This window comes from Larus michahellis, chromosome 2 (assembly GCF_964199755.1).
Source record: "Larus michahellis chromosome 2, bLarMic1.1, whole genome shotgun sequence".
NCBI lineage: Eukaryota > Metazoa > Chordata > Aves > Charadriiformes > Laridae > Larus > Larus michahellis.
In genome coordinates this window covers 126,353,402-126,373,636 of record NC_133897.1, presented here as the reverse complement: position 1 = coordinate 126,373,636, position 20,235 = coordinate 126,353,402, and the positions used below count along the sequence as shown (strand labels likewise).

At 37.1% G+C, this 20,235-nt stretch overlaps 1 protein-coding gene across 1 annotated transcript in view; it reads left to right on the top strand.

Annotated features, from left to right (window-relative positions):
* ATP6V1H (ATPase H+ transporting V1 subunit H) overlaps positions 1–20,235 on the top strand; it is a 51,199-nt gene that overhangs the window by 16,227 nt on the left and 14,737 nt on the right. The window contains exons 5-12 of the mRNA XM_074577030.1: positions 144–257; positions 3,298–3,402; positions 4,453–4,506; positions 7,268–7,365; positions 8,833–9,025; positions 11,919–12,097; positions 12,892–13,017; positions 15,800–15,901. Of these exons, the coding sequence (XP_074433131.1) occupies positions 144–257; positions 3,298–3,402; positions 4,453–4,506; positions 7,268–7,365; positions 8,833–9,025; positions 11,919–12,097; positions 12,892–13,017; positions 15,800–15,901 (971 nt within the window). The remainder of the gene's footprint in view (positions 1–143; positions 258–3,297; positions 3,403–4,452; positions 4,507–7,267; positions 7,366–8,832; positions 9,026–11,918; positions 12,098–12,891; positions 13,018–15,799; positions 15,902–20,235) is intronic.

The following is a 20,235-nucleotide window of genomic DNA, read 5'->3' as shown; positions in this document are numbered from 1 at the left end:
GTCAAAATGAAAAATTTCCATGGGCTGTTACAAGCCAGGGTGCACTCTGATAATGTATGCCAACATAATGAGGAGCAAATATCTGTTTTATGTTGAATGCTTTTACAAGTCTCTCATCTTTTTCCCTCTCCCCATTTTTACAGGAGAATCATCAGCGTGTTTGTATCTTCTTTGATTATGCAAAACGTGGTAAAAACACTGCATGGTCCTATTTTCTGCCAATGTTGAATCGACAAGATCTTTTCACTGTGCATATGGTAAGTCTTAAATGAACCTGTCTGTGAAGATGGTAAAGAAAAATGCTGGTTTTATTTTTCTTTAGGAGAATTTGGAGCTCGAAGCTAAACTACTGCCTGGACTGGAAAGTTTTCCTCGTGCAGTCTAGATGAGTCATTCTTAATAGAAGCTTCACTTGACCACATTTTAGAAAGAAAAGTTACATTGTTTATCCGCATTGTTTTTTCTGGGAGATTAGAGCGGGTTTTAAAGGCTCAGAAAAGCAGGAATTTTAGAATTATTTAAACACAGTAAGAAATAACTAGAAGAATAACTTTTGTCACAACTGCCATGCTGTACAAATATTAGAATTCAAGTTCTTAACATGTGAAAGAGAAATAGCTTTACCTTGAACCTTATTTTCTCATATGCTCAAACTACTATAATGCCACTTGAAATCTGCTTAAAATGGTTTGTAAGCATACTGAGGAAGAAATAACTTCTGCTGTTGTAGTGGGTAGACCCTGACTAACAGGAAAACTCCCACCCAGTTGCTTGCACAGTCCCCCCCAGCAGGACTGGGAAGAGAATCAGGAGGCCAGAAGCAAGAAAACTCATGGGTCAAGATAAAGACAGTTTAATAAGTGAAGGGGAAAACAGGGAGGAGGGTAGGAACCCAAAATAAATCCAACAAGAAGTGATGCAAAAGCAATCACACACCAGTAGACTGATGCCTAGTCAATATATCTCTTTGGTCAGCTGTCCTGGCTGTGTCCTCACCCAGCCTCTTGGCCCCCCCATCGAGCTGACTTTACTGGAAGTGTAGAGCAAGAAACAGAGAAGTCCTTGATGTTTTGCAAGGACTGCTCAGCAACAGCTAAACCATTGGTGTGTTATCAACACTGTTTTTTGGTCACCAGTCTAAACCACAGCATCATATGGTCTGCTGTGTAGAAAGTTAAGTCCGTTCCAACCAAACCCAGTATAATTATGTGCATTGTATGGTATCTGCTGTGCTTTGAGCCACTGGGTGCTGCTGGTGTATATGGAGTAACTTTTTGGAATTCTTAATATTCTTCTGATACTGGGGATGAAAACTGGCCATTTCATCTCAGCAATTTTTTTTCCTTGGGAGTGTGGGGGGAAATATGGTTGTATTATTGTAAATTCCTAATGAAGACCATAGTTTCCAGCAATAAGACTTGTATTATGGCTTGAAGAGGGTGAAAACTGCATGGCTATGAATTGTTCTTCACTGCATATGTTTCTGCTGGCACGGTATGGTAGAATCAAATCAGGCCTGCCTTATGTTGTGGTGGTAGTACTGGTGCAAGGAATTCCAGGCAAGTCATGGTGTTTGACCTTAGGTGTGGGCAGTGTGACTGTGTTTGGGGCTGTGCTGTGACTTGAATAGCGAGCTGGCCTGTTTTCAAGAAAAATGTCAGGCTTGATTGTGGTGTGTGTGGTTTTTTTTTGTTTTTAATATGACCTGAGTCGTTGCACGGCCGTGGAATCAGGTTACTTGGTGCAGCTGGAGGAGGTGGCTGTTGAGGGTTTTTTGGTTGGGGGGTGTGTGTGGTTGTCTGCAAAACTGCAGTCTGAACAAACTCGGACAGTATTTACTTGTCAAGCATGCAGGCAAAGTGTAATTTTTAGACCCTTGCAGTGCAAACTAATTAGTTTCCCTGGAATGGTGGCTTTCAAATGTGTAGTACAGAAATTTCTATGTCCAGTATTTCTCTGCTCACAGATGTGTTATTCGGATATTGCTTTCTTTAGGTACTGCAAAAATATACCAATCACTTTACAAGTCACACAGAACCTCATGTAACATGAATCCACTTTAAAACGCTAAATTTGTTCCCTTGTTATGACTTTTAGACTTTTTTGTGCATTTTCTTTTTAAAGCCCATGAGTGTTTTCAAAACAAAGTTTTACACTTGTGTTGGTTTTGTTGTGGTGTTTTTTTCTTTTTTCTTTTTTTTTCCCCTCCTTACTGTGCACACTGGAAGACTTTTGATACCATATCCTTGCATCTGCATATACAAATAAAAATACTTGTCCTCTTTGTCCAGGCTCAAATTCTGCTAGGCATGAATGGTCTCTCATTCAGGGGCCAGGTAGCAGTTTTAACCCAGGAGCACGGTAAACTAGAGATCTAATATCTTATGCTTTAAAGAGAAGGGATTTTATAGTGTTACTTGGTTGCGTTCAGAAGTGGATTTGATGCATTTCAGTGTAGAGATTGTTGTTCCAGACTCTTGTAATCCCTCTAGAAATCAGTGGTGGTGGTGCTGTACATCTGAATGCAGTATAGTGGAAAGGTGCCAGGAATAGTCATGGAGCTGTATGCAGGGAAACGAACCCCTCCTTCAGTAGTTTCTTGGTTAGATGGCCTCTTTATATATAAGCTGGCTCAAATATTTCTGCAATTAAGCTGCAGGCTGCAATGTAGAGTTACTTCAAACATAATTTGGAAAGACTGGCATAGAAATATAGTCTTGTTATATACATTCTTGTGCCATAGGCATAATGAAAACTTTTAACTCCTGAACTTCATTCTTAAATTCTACCTTCCCTTTTGGTTTTCTGCTCCTCTTTTTCTGGGCTTCTCCCATCTTGAAGATGACTTGCTTCATTTGAAGTACAAAAAACTTTAATATGTTGCAATCACTTGTGTTGGCATATGCCGTAGTTGCGTAAAGTAAGCCTGCTCATGTATGTGTTACGCCATTAAGGGTCTTACTGTTGATGGATTTCTGACTTTAATGGTGTCCTACAGCAGTAGCCCATTGATAGCTCCCCTCCACTCCCTTCCAAGTTCTTTGTTGGTGTCTTGTGAACGTCATCAACTACAGGTATCGGATAACATTGTGAAAATACGCCAGTTCCTAGGAAGTAGAAGAAGCAGAAAGCTGAAGAAACGTAAGTACTAGGCATGAAGAGCCCCTTACATAGAAAACAGGTAGACTTCTGTAAGGGGTCATCTTTTACCTAAACTTGGTTTCCAGAGCTTATAGGACTTCTCGCTGAATTCTGAATGTTGCGTTTGAAAAATCTGTTTATTGCATTCTTTTTCAGGCAGCAAGAATTATTGCCAAACTGGCTGCTTGGGGGAGGGAACTTATGGAAGGCAGTGACTTGAATTACTATTTCAACTGGATTAAAACTCAACTGAGTTCACAGGTAAAAAGCTACTTCTGTTTAAAAATTACACTGACTTTGGAAACTTTTTCAAGAATGCACACGTAGATGTGCAAACAAGAGGTATATTTTCATTTTAAAAAAAGAAAAAAATTTTACTTTGTCATTTTTAAAGCTAAATATCCTTTTTTCAGGCACATAGTTTTTGACTTAATATTATATATTTTCTACTCTAGTCCTTGAAATGTAAATTAAAAATAAAATATAAGGCTTTTTGCCTTTTCTCTTGGTTAACATTGTTTTGTTTTCCTGTATTGTTTTGTTTCTCAGAGCTTTTTGCTGGGAGGAAAAAACACATGGCAGCAGAAGTGAATATAAAAACTTTTTTACAATTTACTGTAGTACAAAGATTTTATTTTTAGTGCTGTCTCTTGAAATTAAATGAAACCTGACTTATTTGGACAGTATTTTTATGGCATTAGCTCAGTATGAACTGCTTACTGCTGGCTTGTCCATCAAAGATGAATTATTCTTCTTAGTATTAGTTCTTGGAGACTTTCCCTTCAGCCCTTATTAAAACCCAGTGATTTGTCATTCTCTAAAGTAGTGTTGCAGCAGAAGTGGATTCTGGAGAGCAGAGAATCATTCAGTAGGTTTTGTAACAGTGTATTTTCCATAGTTTTCAAAACTGGGTTTATTAAAAAGGAGTTTTATTTTTTTTTCTCTGAAAGAAGAATCTTAAAGTTGGCATTCCGTTCAGAAAGATTAAAGAGAACAGTTTTCAAATTCTAAGGTGAAGACAGATGAAAGTCTTGAGTAAATATACACTTAAAAAAAATTAAATAAAATAAAACTTGATTTACCGGGATCAGCTCCAAGCATATTCTTTCAGACATGATGGTGTGTGTGGGAAATAAATACAATATATTATCATAATATATTGACCAGGGAAAGTATCTAATACATTCCTAATCTTTTTTTTCTACGACTAGAGTCATTGGAGAATTGAAAGAAACTTGGTAACAACTATTCTATAAGGGTGAAGGACAGCTCTAATTTAAAACACTTTTTTTCTTTTTTTTTTTTTTCTAGAAATTGCGTGGTACAGGGGGTTCTGTGGAAGCAGGAGCAGTCTCCACAAGTGATGTGAGTATATCTTTGCAATCTGTCAATGTGCTGTTTTGTGCAGCTGATATCCACTCCTCAGATTAAGGTGCAGAGTTGTTCTGGTGTCAGTAATAGAAAGTGCTTGGAATCAGAACTGTACAACAGCAGAGTGCCAGGTGATGGCGCCAAGAAACAAAAGTACTTTTAAAACAGTGATTTCAGAGAAAATCCTGGCAGTGGAAGTATATATTTTACAAGTTGGTTTGGGTTATTAAAACTGCAGATGTATTTAGCATCCTCTTTTTTAAAACTTGAAAAAATTATATGCAATTAATTTAATATTTGAACACTACTGTTTAGCACTGAACTTTCGGATTTGTGGAGGAAACCTGAGATTGCCTCTCAACCTCTGTAGCATGAAATTAGGAGTGCTTTCAAAGCTGTGTGCTTTTCGTATTTGAATAGCTTGAATTAAGGGGAAAATGGATTGTCCTTTTTGCATTGGTATTTACTTATGTTGAATTTCATGTAGGTATAATGTCTGTTGAGTTTGGAGATAAACTGCGGCAGTATAGCAAACGCAAATTATCACTTTAACTGTATTTTCTGTTTTGTTGTGGCACAATGAGGCATTTTATCATAACTTTTGAATGTGGAGTAGAATTCAGCTTGGTCTTTTGTTCCTTTTGCAACCTGAAAGTGTTTACAGTCTTTCAGAAGATTTAAATATGAACCTGGAATTTTTTTTCTTCTAAAAGTAGTTGTTGCTTTAAAGCATTAGCTTCCTGTAGTGCCTCTTAAATTACCACCTGATTGGGGTTTAAAACAGGAAAAGGTGAAAGACTGTTATGCGTGACCATGGATAGTTGGCAAAATTATGGCCTGAGCATAGAAGCTGGAGTATTTCAGTGTTTCATGTGCAGTTCTGCATGCCATACTGTTAGGTTTTTGGTAGGCTGACATCCCTCGGTTATACTGCCTTAAAGAGTAAATAATTCTGCAGTACACACCAGCACTCATTATAGAGCTGTGAGCTCTTCTGACTTGCTTAGAAGTCTGTATTCATTGTACTGTAGCACTGCATGGATGTGCTGGGCCATTGCAGGGTCCCAAAGCAGCTGAACTGATAGTGCCAATATGTTCTAGGATAATTAAGTTAGGTAAGTATTGTCTTGACTTCATTAGTGTTCTGATTTCAGATCTAGCTTGTGCAGGATTTCCAAGCAGGTCCTGACTAATTTATTTCAGAGTAAATTAGAGATGCAGTTTTAGCATTTTACACAGGAAATGAGGCCTGGGATCTATTATGAAATTTCAGTTATAATAGCATTGGAAGAGAATGCTTTTATGACAGACTCTTTAAAAACAAAACACCAAGTTCAGTAGTAGGCAGGTTGGTGATGCAGATAAATTATTATTCGGGGCGGGAGGGCCATGTGTTTGTAGCTGTTTTATTTGCATGGTGTATGAGAGTGAATATCTACCCAGGGAAATGAAATGTTGTGTATAGTGTTTTGGGCCTAGATGTTCAGACTCAGTTTTTACATAAAGGCCTTAACTTTGAGACACACAGAATGAATTAATCTTTATTTTAAATTCTGTTTATTGTCTCTTCTCTTTTCATATGGAATTGCCTAACTTCTTTACTCTATTAAATGTTTGAAAGGTTTGACCTTGTATTATCTGAGTGATGTACCATATGACTTTCAAGACACTTAGTAAAGAAAAAGTCGTATAGGAAAAAAAAAAACAAACCAAACCACCCCAACATTTTTAGCAGCGGTACATCTGAGTATGACTGAAGATGATGCCAGAAGTTGAGGAAGAAGAGAGAAAAAATTGCCATTCTGTTGTACCTTGGGATCTTTCTGTTGCTGTAGTGGGAGGGACAATGTGTTGACCAAAACCCATTTTTGAACTGCAGCCCATCTTATGTGTTACTGCACAGAAAATACATGCTTTTAGAGATTAAAAGCTGCTTAATGATTCTGGTTTTTGTGACTGTTTGTATAGGAGTCTGAATAAAAATCGAATTCAGTGGTGCATCTCTCGGTGTTTTCCTGATGGGAAAGTTTTAGTCTTAGTGTTCTTAGCACAGTATACTGTGCTAAGCTTTTAATGAAAAGAAGAAAAAATTAAAATCTAGAGCTAAACTTTGAGGATGATTTTGAATACTTGTTTTTCGAATGGTAATTTTTTTTGTATAAATATCCATCTCATTATTATAAGCATGTTACTGTGTGGCACATGTGTGGGAAAATATACAATTATAATGACACCACTGCAGTTTTAAGTTGGAGAATGGGAGTGGGAAGAACCTGAGCTCAAGATTCCTCTTTCTACAATGACCACTAGCAAACTTCTTCAAGCTTGGTAACCAGTTTGCGGATTTATTTCCCAAAGTTTTCTCAGTGGAATAACAATTGACTCTGTGGATGAAAGGGCTCTGGTACTATAATCAAACAGAAGACAAACTTCATTCATAGGTGCTGAAAGTTGGTATGTTCAAATGGGCTATAGAAGTCTGTTACGGTAATGTAAAATAGTATCACTTGCATAATGCTTTCCTATTCAGAGCTCCTCTCCATTTATATTTTGCTTCTCACCTTTTCTTGTGAGTAGCTTTTTTTGTTGTTGTTTTTTTTTTTTAAACAGAGGGATATAAAGCATTATAAGAGTGAGCCTGTTTAACCTGGAAGTGATGCTGAAGAAATGTGTGTTGCAGTATGCTAGTAAAGCCTAGTTTGGAAAACGGCACTTCAGCACTTACTACCTAACTCTGCTTTTACTTTTCACACAGAGTTCCCAGTATGTACAATGTGTTGCTGGATGTCTGCAGCTGATGCTCAGGGTCAATGAATATCGCTTTGCATGGGTAGAAGCAGATGGAGTAAATTGGTGAGCATTTATTTCAATTTATATGGATATACTTGCACTTAAAATAGCATGTTCCCCAGTGACCTCTTTTGCAATAGAACTCTCCTGCAAAAGACAGCTGCTCTGTTTGAGTACAAAACCTATTTGTTTTCAAATATTAACACAGGCAAATAGACAAATGAAACTTGCAGATCCAGGTACTGGTGTTGAGGCTTTAATGCTACTTTACTCTTCATGAGGAACCATTTAAATAAATATCTGAAGAGGAATACAGCCATTTGTCTTCAGCTGAAGATGCTCTGGTTTTTATTTAATAGAACAAAGACTAATGAAATCAATTTCTGCTAATATTCCTTCTGTTCAATCTGAAAATATTAGTGAAAGGAGAACCAGGTTCTAGAGCTAAGCTCGATTTTTTTTTTTTTTTCTTCTTTTGTTTCCCCTACACATGGCTTCAAGTAGGTAATTCTTTTATCCAGATTCTCTTCTTGAGTAGCTCTGCATGAGGCTAAGATGTTGTCACTTATCTTATTTAAAAAATGCTTGTCTGTAATGATTTTTCTGCCATGCGTGCCTCTATTGGGGATGGTGGCTATATGATTTGAACTTTAAGAAAAAATACCTCTGTACTCTGAAATGGAGAAAAGTCAGTTGCCAGTGAAGTGAAAGTTCAAAAGTTGTTCACATGTGTCAAGATAACACTATTGAAGCAAACTTTTTCACCAAGGAAGCTTTTTAATAAACTATTAAAGTATTACAATAAGCCTGCATTTCAACAGGTTTGAATTTGTCTTAATTTTGATAGCAATGATCTCGAAATTGGGTTAACTTTTTTGTAATGGACCTGTAAATAGCTTATTAAATTTTCAAAACTTCAGCTGAACAAAGCTTCTGCATGACTTCTTCTAGGAGATCTTGTGATATTATTTCTTCTCTAGCAGTGCTTCGTATATCTGTGATGTGTTCTATCTACAAGCTGTTTTCTGAGAACTCACTTGTTAAATAATGACTACTTCAGCTCCTTTCAGACACTCCTGCGGAGAGACAAAATTAAGGAAACCAGTTCAATTTGTGTAGATTTTGTTCTGTCTGTTTAGTTCTCTTTCTTAACTCTGAAGGAGCCGCTGTGTGTTTCTCTGTTTCTTCTAGAATGACAAATAATGCTCTAAGCATGCCAGTGTAAAAAGAGTCTCGGTGAGCCTGAAGATGGATACAGTACCACATCAGTTCATGTGGGAAAAGCTGCTTTATGGCTGTAAGGCTAAGGAGGAAATAACTATATCTTTAAAAAATGGCTTTCTGAACAAGCTGCTTGTACAGTGATAAATACTGGTGCAGGATACTGTGATGCAGGTGTTATATACTCATCCTCAGCAGCTCTTTCCAATAAGTTCCCGTTAACTATTTCTTTTAATGTTTCAGGGTAGATAAATGCAATCTGTGCAGTCATTACTTAAAAACTAAATATAAACTATGTTAATTTTTCAGTATCATGGGGGTCTTGAGCAACAAATGCGGCTTCCAGCTCCAGTATCAGATGATTTTCTGTGTTTGGCTGCTGGCATTTAGCCCTCAAATGTGTGAATATCTCCGTCGGTATAATATTGTTCCAGTGCTGTCAGATATTCTTCAGGAATCCGTCAAAGAGAAAGTAACTAGAATCATCCTTGCAGCATTTCGGGTAAGTGTCTGTTGACTGCAATTGCACTGCGCTTCCCTCTCAAATGAGTAGGTCTCAAATATTGCTGATGCACAGCTGTTTCTGCTAGACCGTATCAGTAAACTGGATTGAAAGCTTAATTCTCCTTTTTTTTTTTTGTGAACAGAGTTTTGCTACAGGCAATAGACATGCTGTTACAAGTAATAGACGTCTGCTATTCAATGTTGTCTTGAAATACAGTTCACTAAAAAAAAAATATGTTAGCATAGGCACTAGTGACTTCCTTTCTTTAGTTCAAGATTCTTTTTTTCTGCTGGTGCTAGTGTAAAACACTGTAGGTACTAATATGTGTTAAATTTTGCCTTACAAAGCTTTAATAAAAAAATACTATATTAAACACACGTATTTGTCCGACTGACTGACTTAGAAATTATTTTTATCTACTAGTCCAAAAATCTTTTCTTGGTGGCTATGTCAACGTGAATGAGAATATCCATGTAAAAGTGATTAGTTGACTTATGGTGTCCACTTTACCTGAAGATCACTGGTCCTATTTAAGATAATGTGGAATAACTGAGCACCGAGGTTTGTTTTCATTGTGAGAATACCAATTTGTCTTCATGGATGCTAATTGTGCATGTGCATACAGTTTTACATGCATGTTTGTCAAGTGTCTTGTATGTAATACAGCAATGCTATAACAACTTGTAGTCCTGTTTTAAAACAGGACTTGTATCCTCAGTAGGAGACGTAGATCTTGGAAACAGAGGAGACAAAAATGAAGCCAAGTTCTTTTAATAAATAAAGGCAAAGAAAGCATAAGTTGGTTCTGTTACAGGCTTTGGGGGAATGAACTTAGCTGTTTTCTTTCTCCAATGTTAAAGACATGTTGTCACGAAAATGTAGTTATAAATTGGCAGCCAGGAAATAATAGATTAGAAATTAGACATCAGAGCTGTGAGTACTGAAGCAAAATTAAAATAGGTAGCAGAGGCAAAATACCTTTTTTCCTGTGTGAGAGGCCACAGTATCAGATCATGGGGGGAATAAATATGTGAATTGCATAAGGACTAGGCTTGATGATTCCCCAAGTCTTCCCTACTGCCTGTGCATTACTGAAGCTGTGCCACGAGTCTTGACAACTTGCATACGTCTTCTCTACTACTCAGTTTCTCCTAATTTGACCTGTTGCACCTCTTTGGCAAATTGCTTGCCTGAAGCATGTAATTGTAATGTAGTTTTTTCTCCATAAAGCAACAGTTACTGGGTACTTCTGTCTACTTTGAATTAATTACTTTCTCTCTCTACCCGTTAAAATGTTTTTTCTTCACTTTTCATACTTTTGTCTTTTATGTCTGTTTCCTGCCTCTAACTCATTTTGTACCTTAAGATTTTTTTTTTTTAATCACTGAGTAGTTTACTGATACATTCTATTTAATCATATGTTCTTGTTTGTATTTTTCTAACATATCCTTTTGGTTTCACTGTAATAAGCTTGAATATCTCACTATGGTATGAGATGGGTAATAATATTTGGAGTAGCTTCCACATCCGTCTATAAGTCTCTTAACTGGAAGTTCTTTGGAAACTTTATCTACCTGCTCCTTGAACTTGTTAAATTTTGTCTTTTAAGGTTTATTATTTGTTGTTCTGCTCTCATTAGCATTTATAACTCTTAATTTAGCATTACTTTCTGTAAATTACCTTTTACTTCTCATTTCTCTTGCTGAAAAAGCAACTGGATTTTTTTGCACATTAAAGCTAATTGTATGTGGCCATTAAAAGCAGTAATATGTCTTATTTTCTGTATGCAAGTTTTAACACTTATTTGCAGTGTTCTGTCTTACTAATATGATATCTGATATTTTGGAAGCCTTAAGTGTAATGGTTCTGTGACATGAATGAAAGTGGTGCAGTCAGATCCTTTCTATATGGTTTCATTGCTATTTCTGGTAGATGTTAAGGCTTATTTATACGAACACGTGTTCTGTTTGTTGAGGACTTTGTCTTTTATATGGAATTCATGTTGTCAGCTTTATCAAAAAGTGCAGGTGGCTAGCTCAGATTGAACAACATAATTTGAAGCTGATTAAATTGAGTAGAAATGTAATGAATAAATGACATTGGAACTTGACTGTTACATTCTGTGCTTGTAATTCCAGTCTTACCAACAAGCTTCTGTTTGAATAAAAATGTCTAGTTGGAATATTCCCAAATTCAGAAGAAGCTGATGTAATCCAGATGGTAACTCTTGAGTTGGACAGATGACTTCGGGTTGTTTTTTGTTTGTTTGTTTTTTTTTAAGGCTTACCTGCTTTATGCTATTGCTGCACAGAAAGCTAAAATGATGGTCCTACATAAAAGTAGTTCGTTATGTCAGGCTCTGGATTTGGGACGTAAGCCTGCCCTTTGACTAGTCTTTGTAGTAAGCCCAATTTGATGTGGAAAATGATCAAAGCAGGTGAATGAATACTTTCTAGTATTGAAGGTATCATACCATCTAGGAGGAAAAAGGTCGAAGTGACCTAAACTTGAATGCAGTGGTGGTTATGCTTTTCAGCACATACAGTTGCATTACTTCTACCTTGCAACACAGAGGGCTTTTTTTTTTTTCCCCTTTCTCTCTGTCTCTCTCTCTCTCTTTCTCCTCGCCCCCGCCCCGTAGTGACAGATACTAATACTCCTCTTGTGTGGTAAGGTCAGTCATAGGCAATTTGTACTACTAAACGTAGGTGTGAAACCACTGTGTGGTAGACTGGTACTTTACTACTTTGGAGAGATTATTTTGGGAAGCTGTCAATTCTGTCACTTACTAAATTAAAAAGTGCCAATAAGAATGTCTTAAAAATACCACTTTCTTTCAAAGTAGTCTGTTCTTAAAACAAACAAAATAAATGAATTTTTACTTCCCTAGAATTTGTTAGAGAAATCTACTGAGAGAGAAACTCGCCAAGAATATGCTCTTGCCATGATTCAGTGTAAAGTTTTAAAGCAGCTAGAGAATTTGGATCAGCAGAAATATGATGATGAAGACATAAGTGAAGATATCAAATTTCTACTGGACAAACTTGGCGAGAGTGTGCAGGACCTTAGGTATGCTTTGCAGTGTGAACTTTAAAAAATTGCAATTATACGAACATTGGTAAAACTTTTTTCTTTTTTAACACTAAATAATATACAGAATTATGATATGTAAATGCTAGTTGATAAGTTAGAGTGTATAGAGATGCTCGTTGTATATAAAAGTTTCCTATCCTAAGTGAATATTTACAGGCTGAATAGAAAATAAATTTCACTTTTGGATATGTGATATTTGTAACCGATATATTGTTAAAGGACTGAAGAGGGGTCTTATGGGAGTTCAGTCTAAGCTGAAGACTTCCTGATTAGAAGACATTTTACTGTCCAAATTAACTCAAGTTTTTGCTAGTGTTTACCTAGTTCTTGCTCTTGTCCATAAATTGAACTGCATATTGTAGTTCATGTCAAAGGTTTAATTGGGTGAAAGGCAAGAACTGGGATCCTTGGTTGGGGAAGTTAAAACCTAGAAAACAGGCAAACCAACCAGTTCAATTTCAAAATGTGGTTGTGTGGCTTGTGTATTTCCCCTTTTTTCTTTTTTTTTTCCCCCTTCTTCAGGAATTGTGTTTTGGGGTGGATGGAAGGGTATGTTTTTCTGTTGCCTTTTATGTCTTTCCTAATTTTTAAAGTGTTGAACTCTGAGACAGGGAACAGTTGTCATGCTGTGCAGAGAGCCGACTTCCAAATGTGTTGTGGCAAGTTGTGCTCTAGCTTTGTCTTCCTAGGAACAGTCTTGGGCATGTGGTTCAAACTCTGTTCATAGATGCTTAGCAGCCAATATTTCATTTAGGTCTTTTGTTTTGCAGCTCCTTTGATGAGTACAGTTCTGAGCTCAAGTCAGGACGACTGGAATGGAGTCCTGTACACAAGTCTGAGAAGTTTTGGCGGGAGAATGCTGTAAGACTAAATGAGAAGAATTATGAACTACTCAAGTAAGTTTTTTAAGTCTTGAATCACATAATTCTGTAATATTTTCTGTGTTTAACTGGACTTATATCTAATACAGATTTTAAATTTCAACATGAAGTAACGTCTAGAATGAAAGCAAGTCAGAACATCTTGCCATTTTTAGAACGTATGGTCCTTGCTCAGTATGGTTCATTTTGTTCAAAAGCAGAATAGTTTATTTGCTCTTACTGGTCAAAATGTACTGATGATGGTGAGATAGAGGGAGTATCTCTAGCTTAACATGTATGCAAATTTGTGCTGTTGACTCCTTTCATGCTTTTACTTGAAAAACAGTTGTAATAATTGATGTAATTACAAATATTTTTACCATACCTTAGACTTAATTTTGTGTTGTGTTGCTGTTGATCTGAGTAATGAACTCCTGTCTTGCGTAATTGGGACTTGAAAGTTGTGGTACCGTTCCATCCGAAATCTGACTTGCTGCAATACGTTGCAGCCTGTCTATTTTGTCTTGGGGCTGTACTTGGTGTACGTACGTTGTTAGGTGAAGTGAAGTTGAAGCCCGTCTTTCCTTTTGGAGTTAGGAGTTTATTTGCTGGCTTCTGAAAGTATTTAAGACCTAGACATCTTTTGAGTACATAGCTTGTAAGAGCTCCTAGTTGTTTAACTGCATTGTCATTAACTGGTAATACGTAGACTTCTTCCTGTTCAGTATTTGCTAGTAAGTGCCAGACCTAACACAAATCAGGAGGTCAAGTGGAGCATGTGAGATGTTTCAAGGCGTGGCAAGAGCAAGCTGATGCCAAACTTTATATGCATTTCAGTCTGCCTTGAAACCTTACCAAAACAAGTCTGATAAATCCTTCCCTGAGGGTATATTGCTAAATATGTATGATTATAGCCTTAAAAATTTTAGATGCTGCCAACTGCTACATGAAATTGATATTGAGGCTTAGTATTTCCTGTAGCAATTGCAATGTTTTGCTATATTTGCTAGAACTCTTCTGGTTCTAGGTCTGTTAAGTATAAATGTATTGTACTTGTGCTGCCCCCAAGACAGTGATCTACTATAATTCGTCTAAAAACAAACAACCAAAAAAAAACCCCACAAAAAACCAACCCCCCTTCTCCGCCCACGGCGGTGGAGAGATTCTTGCACCTTAGAACTTCTCTTTTGCATTGTAAGATGTTTGACAGGCAATCCTTTCTTTCCTTCAAGCCACATAATTTTATTTTCCATTATCTGCCAGCTAACTTGTTTTCTAACTCTAATACACTTAAGCTTACTGTTAAACTTACTGTTTATTCCTGCCTGGCATCATTATTGATTTCTTAAGCAAGTGATGCTGGACTAGTATTTTGTTCAACAACATTTTACGGATCCTCAGTGTCTTCTGATCAGTGTTATGGTTCAAGTTTCTGCTCCTACTTCTTGTCCAAATTAGGAGTTCTTTTAAAAGGTGAAGTGCTTCATCTGTCAATTTCTGGCCACTAGGGAGGTGGTGGCTCTAGTAACTTAATTTTATTAGAATGTTCTTTTTTTAATTCCAATAGAATTTTTAACCTACCTATTTCAACTTGTTATAAACTTTCTGTGATTAGAACAAGTTTGTCATTTCAATAAGCGTAGATGAATCTAATTTTACAGTGATCTGTGTATTTAACCTTTTAAACTTTTTATTAGTGCCTAACCTTAATATCTATATAATTTTTCCCCCCATTCTCACTGCTGGCTAGAGAACAGTGTTGCTGGTATCCATTTTCCACTAAAGCTGATTAAATTACTTAATTTAAAAATGCAGACAATATTAAGAGTTGAGAATCTGTTTTCTAATTCTTACAGCTCTGTATTTCTGGTCATGCTAACAAAATAACTAGTACATGAAATCAGAGTCAATTACAAGGTATAGCTTTCATCATTGCAGTCTTTGAGTTAGGACAGAACTGCTTTTTAGACCACAACAGTTGACTGAACAGGTGATGTTGTTGAGATAAAATTGATGGTCTTGAACTGAGAGAGGTTCATAGTTGCACAGACCAAAGAACACGGTGTGCCGCTTTGTTCTCAAGTGCTAGTATGCCTTTTAACTTTTAAATGACTCTGTATAACAAAGTTCTGTATAAAATTCTGCCCGTTTTGTCTTTATACCCTGCATTGAGCAAGGCTACTGTTGAGAGGTGAGGGGAGGAATAGAGTTGGTGAAAGGCTGGTAGATAACAGGCTTGTCATACCCCCCCCACTGTGTCACGAGCAACGTGGCCTTACAGGAGGCAGGAACAGCATGCAGGCATGACTGGGGTCTGTTGTATAACAGAAGCAGCAGCATCTGTTGACCTTGGGTAGGCTTTTGTGTTTGTGTCCCACCCCTGTCCTAGTCTGTAAATATTTATATGTTTGGTTCATACAGCAAATCTCGGACTCAAACCCTCAAAACTGTTGGTCTTGAAGCCAATGTATAAAAAAAAAAAGAAATATTTTGTAAACCTTGGTTTATAGGCATTTGTAGATGCGGCTCACTAAACTTACTCTATTGAATGCTTTTGATAATTCTGTTAATTAGGGCAGGATCTCCATTGTTTTAAATGCAACTGCACATTTGGAAAAAGTTCTATTCTAGCTTTGCTGTTTGGGTGACTTGTAAAGCACTTTTATGGTTACAGGATTTGTTATTTCAAGTTATTGGTGATTTAAAAAAAAACAAACCAAAAACCAAACAAAAAAACAAGGACAAAGAAAACCCAAAACAAGACAAAAAGGCCCCCAGACCAAAACCTGGGACTTGATTGTTTCAAATCTTTTCCTAGAATCCTGACAAAACTTCTGGAGGTTTCTGATGACCCACAAGTGCTGGCTGTAGCTGCTCATGATGTGGGAGAATACGTACGACACTATCCCCGTGGAAAACGGTAAGAAAAATGCCAATATGTTGGTACTCAAGAGACTAGCTAGAATATATACTTTGCCTGTGGCTTTTTTGCTTATTTATATTAAAATATGCTACATAGGGATAGCAGGTTATGCTTAAGTTTGATTCCCTGGGAAGGTGAGAAAACACAAACTAAATCAGATGAGCAAATACAAACTAGGTCTTTGACTTAATATATTGCAGTGCCCCTTGACAGTGAAGGGAGCCAATGCCTAGAGAAGTTTTGGATAAGTTGTTTAGACTAAAGCAGAAGACACGCACGAGAAGAAATTAGAACTACCAAGAATTTAATCAACATAGCATTTTTAGCCTCTTATGACTATTGGACTATAATTATTTGGCTTACAGTGGGGATGGACTATTTCAACAACGATTAAGTATTTTGTGACTTAAGATTACTGAGACAAGATTTTTCTCACAAACAATTGCTATTGTAATTTCAGTGATGTTAGTACAGATTCAGTTATCTATCACTCTTTTAGCTACTCAAATCCACATTTTGGTGAAAGTGTTAATGTTTATTGTAAACCTGAATTTCTGTCAAAATATACAGACAGACATTGCTCTTCTTTCTTGCTTTGTTTTGTTTTAAAAACATGGGAGTAAAGATGTTTGTTTGCTGAGTAATTGCATCTTGCAGGTAGGAGACCACTGAAGCAGACAAAGGCCTTTGGTTTTTGCAGGAATCATGCTCATCAGTCACTCAAAGGGATGTGACTTAATTTTTGTAGCAAAACGGTGGTCTTTCTGGTTTCTGCATAGGGTTTAATGGAGATGATGAGGCTTGTTGGGAATTTCATGAACACGTCTTGTTCAGACTGCTGGCTTGACAGTAGCAGAATCACAAAGAACAGACAAACTTCATGCTGTGTATATGCTAGAAAGATTTGTTCACTCCAGAAAGATTCACAGCCCTTGTAGTCTTGTAAGCAACTTGAACTGAAGATGTTTTTAGAGTATTGGAACAAATTAACAGTTTTCTAGGTCCACTGAGAAAGGTCAGAGGTGTTCAGTGTGTACCACTTGTACTGAGCAGTGCTGTTTATTGGCTAATCATCTGCTGTGTCTTCCAAAAGAGATTTTTGACAACTGGTATTTGGAGGGGAGGCGAGATATCCTCCAGTAGGTGGAAACTTATACTGCTGCCTGCAAGTGGCAAATCCGAAGGAGTAATACGGGTTGCTCCTGCTTTGATCTGCCCTTTGTCTGAAACCATTTCATTAGGCATTTGCCATGATCTTTAGACATCCTGCACACATCTACCCAAATGTGGCATAATACTTGAGCTAGCGTAGCCATGCAGTTGCTGGACCAAAGCTATGAAGTCAGATAAGTGGATAAACAGGACCTGTATCTCCTAGTCTGTAGCTGGGAAAATGTACTGCTGGTGGGACCACAGCTCTGCTCAGCTCCCAGGCTTTTAAACCTATTCAGAAGCGTGTCAACGTTCAAAAGGAGCGATCATCAGCATCAGTGGTCCTAGATACTATTCTAACCCACATTCTTATATCAAATTCTAATACTTTAGCTGCTTTCTGCTTACGGACTTGGCTTATTTAGCTTTTGGTTCTGATGGATAAACTAAAATGCCCCAATCTTTCTTTTAAAGAATTTCCTTTGTAATCTGGTTTATCTTTACTAAGTATTACTTCAGCAATTTTAGGATTAAAAGCTTAAAATACCTAAGGACTGTGTGTGAGTTTCCATGTAATAGTCCTTTTTGTACCATGATCATTTCTGATATGTAGTCATTTACTGCTCCCACGCCTGGTTGGCATTTCACACTCTCATTGCATGACTCACTTTGAGAATGGATGCTATTCGTTGGTTTGGAAGAATAAGAGAATTCAGATGTCTTAAATATTTTTTGTTTCCTTTAAGTGTTTGTCCTCAACTCTTAACAGGATCATCCTTCACTCTCCAAAGGTTGCAGAGGCGAATTAGAACCTAAAACTTCCTGGTCTACCTGCTGCGCACAGCAGAGACCTGGAGTTACAATTCTGTCTAACCTTTCCCTTTTTCAGACGAAGTGTTTCATAGAATCATAGAATGATTAGGGTTGGAAGGGGCCTTAAAGATCACCTAGTTCCAAACCCCCTGCCCTCGGCAGGGACACTTCCCAGTAGACTAGTTTGTTAAACTAAATACTACATTTTTGCTTGGCTGTTCTCTAATGCTGTCATCTTGAATAACTTTAACTTGCCTTTAAAATTGCACATTGTGGACCAAGTTCTCAAGGCAATAGCACCCTGGGATTCTAGTGAGGCTCACTAACATGCATTTTCTGACAATGTAACAGCATAAATAAAGTACAGTATTGGTGTTTCCTGTCATGGAAAATAAATGCAGGCTAAACATCAGCTTCCAGTAAAACTTCTATTTGCCCCAAGGGTCACTGCTATGCGAGGTCAGCAATTTAAATCACCTGAATGCTGTGAATACAGGTTTTACGTTTTGCATGTACAAGAGATTGGCACCTAGAGCCATTCCCTTCTTTAGCTCACGATTCAGCAACAGCCTAATTGCATTCCCCTTTTCACCTTGGTCTGCTTTTAGATATGTAGTGTGGATTTTTTATTAATATTTTCTGCTCTAACAGTCTAAACTGTTCTCATTTGTCTTCATCTTAGGTATCTTCTTTCTCCGTTTAAACGTGTCATGTTAAGATCTAACTCTTCAGCATCCAGAAACTTGTTTGAATTGTCACTGTTTTGGCTAGGTGCACTGTTCTTATAGGGAACAGACCCTGCGCAAGATGTGCACGTACCATAACTGGCCCAGTGGGCTCTATTACTGCTGTAAAGTAAGCAGAAGTTGAGGAGAGGGAAAAGAGAACTAACAGTAGTGTTTTGAGCAGGTTTGGAGTTTGAAGGAACAGGATTCACTGTGAACCTTCCTGTAACGAGTCAGTCCTGTAATGAGGAAAAAAAAATTGTGTTTCACAGTCTTTGTGTGCAGTGGTTTTATATTTAACTCATGATTAAAAAGGCGAGGCAGCCTAAGGCAAACATAAAGGGTTTTTTTGAATCTATTACATTAGTAATAACTTCTTGGTGAGGATTTTCCAGCTTGAAACAATTGCGCTTTTCTGAATGCGTTCCTGTTGTATGTAACATCCTTATATGTTCTAATGCTATTGGGGAAATAATATTCCCTATGGTCTTCAGGATGGTTTTGACAGAGTTATAAAATGAAATAGGAAATTCTCTTTTTCATCTCCACGCTATGTCTTTATACTGTTCTGCAGCTTTACAAAAACATATTGTGTTGTGCAGTAGTAATGCATTAATTGGGCCATGAAAAGAACAGTAATAAAAACAGACAGCTAATGAAAGCTTAGAATGGCAGGATAGCAGCAGGTTAAGAGTAATGCAAACGGTAGCCTCCTCACAGAATATATTATGTTTAACTACTCAGTGACCTGTGAGAGAACAGATGTAAAAAAAAAAAAAAAAAAAAAAAAAACAGAACATACGCAAGTCAGTGAGTAATCAGTTTATATATCCTTGCAAATTCTTTCCAAACTTTCTGTTATGACAGACCAAAATGCTGCATGTAGAGAGACATGGGAATGGTGATACTTTTTCAGGCTTTAAGTGTGTTTTGCTGTCCAGTTTTTGTGTGGTGTTTTTTGTTTTGTTTTTTTTTTTTTGAAATTATATATACATGACGTGATACGAGGTTTCATCAGTATTTCGTGAGGGATTTGGTATAGCTATTAAAAAGCTATTGCTGACTACTATGGTGAAGTTTGTAATGAAAGATACTGTTTTTCTGTAAATGGTAACTTAGCTGCATCTTGTGCAAGAGTAGCTGTGGCTCTAGTACAGTTTGAATGGCAAAAAGCACGACCAAGTGGCTGGTTTAATATGTGTTGGTGTGATTACAAGCATTTTTCACTGTGGGATTGGGGCTTTAATCTTGCAAAAAATGGAGTGACCTGGTTATTATCGGTTTATGGAGGGGAGGGCACTACCTCCTCCTAAATGATAATTGATCGTGCTGTACCCTGCTAACCCTCTCAAGACAATATTGAGTTCTTTACTAAACTGTGTAAAGCAAATAACCCTCTCTGCAAAGCACTCCTTTCTTGACGGTTGTTTAGTTCAAAATTTATGGAAGTAGGTAGTGGGTAGTAAACAGGGGAGTCCAGTACAAACACTTTCTGATGTTGTGAATTTAAAAAAAAAAAAATAAATTCATTAGGTAGTATGAGAGATCTGCATTTGTAAGACGTCAAATAAGATGTATATGTTAGGAAATAGGTACTTTCAATAAAACAAATATTCTGTGACTTAACCTTTTAATGCCTTG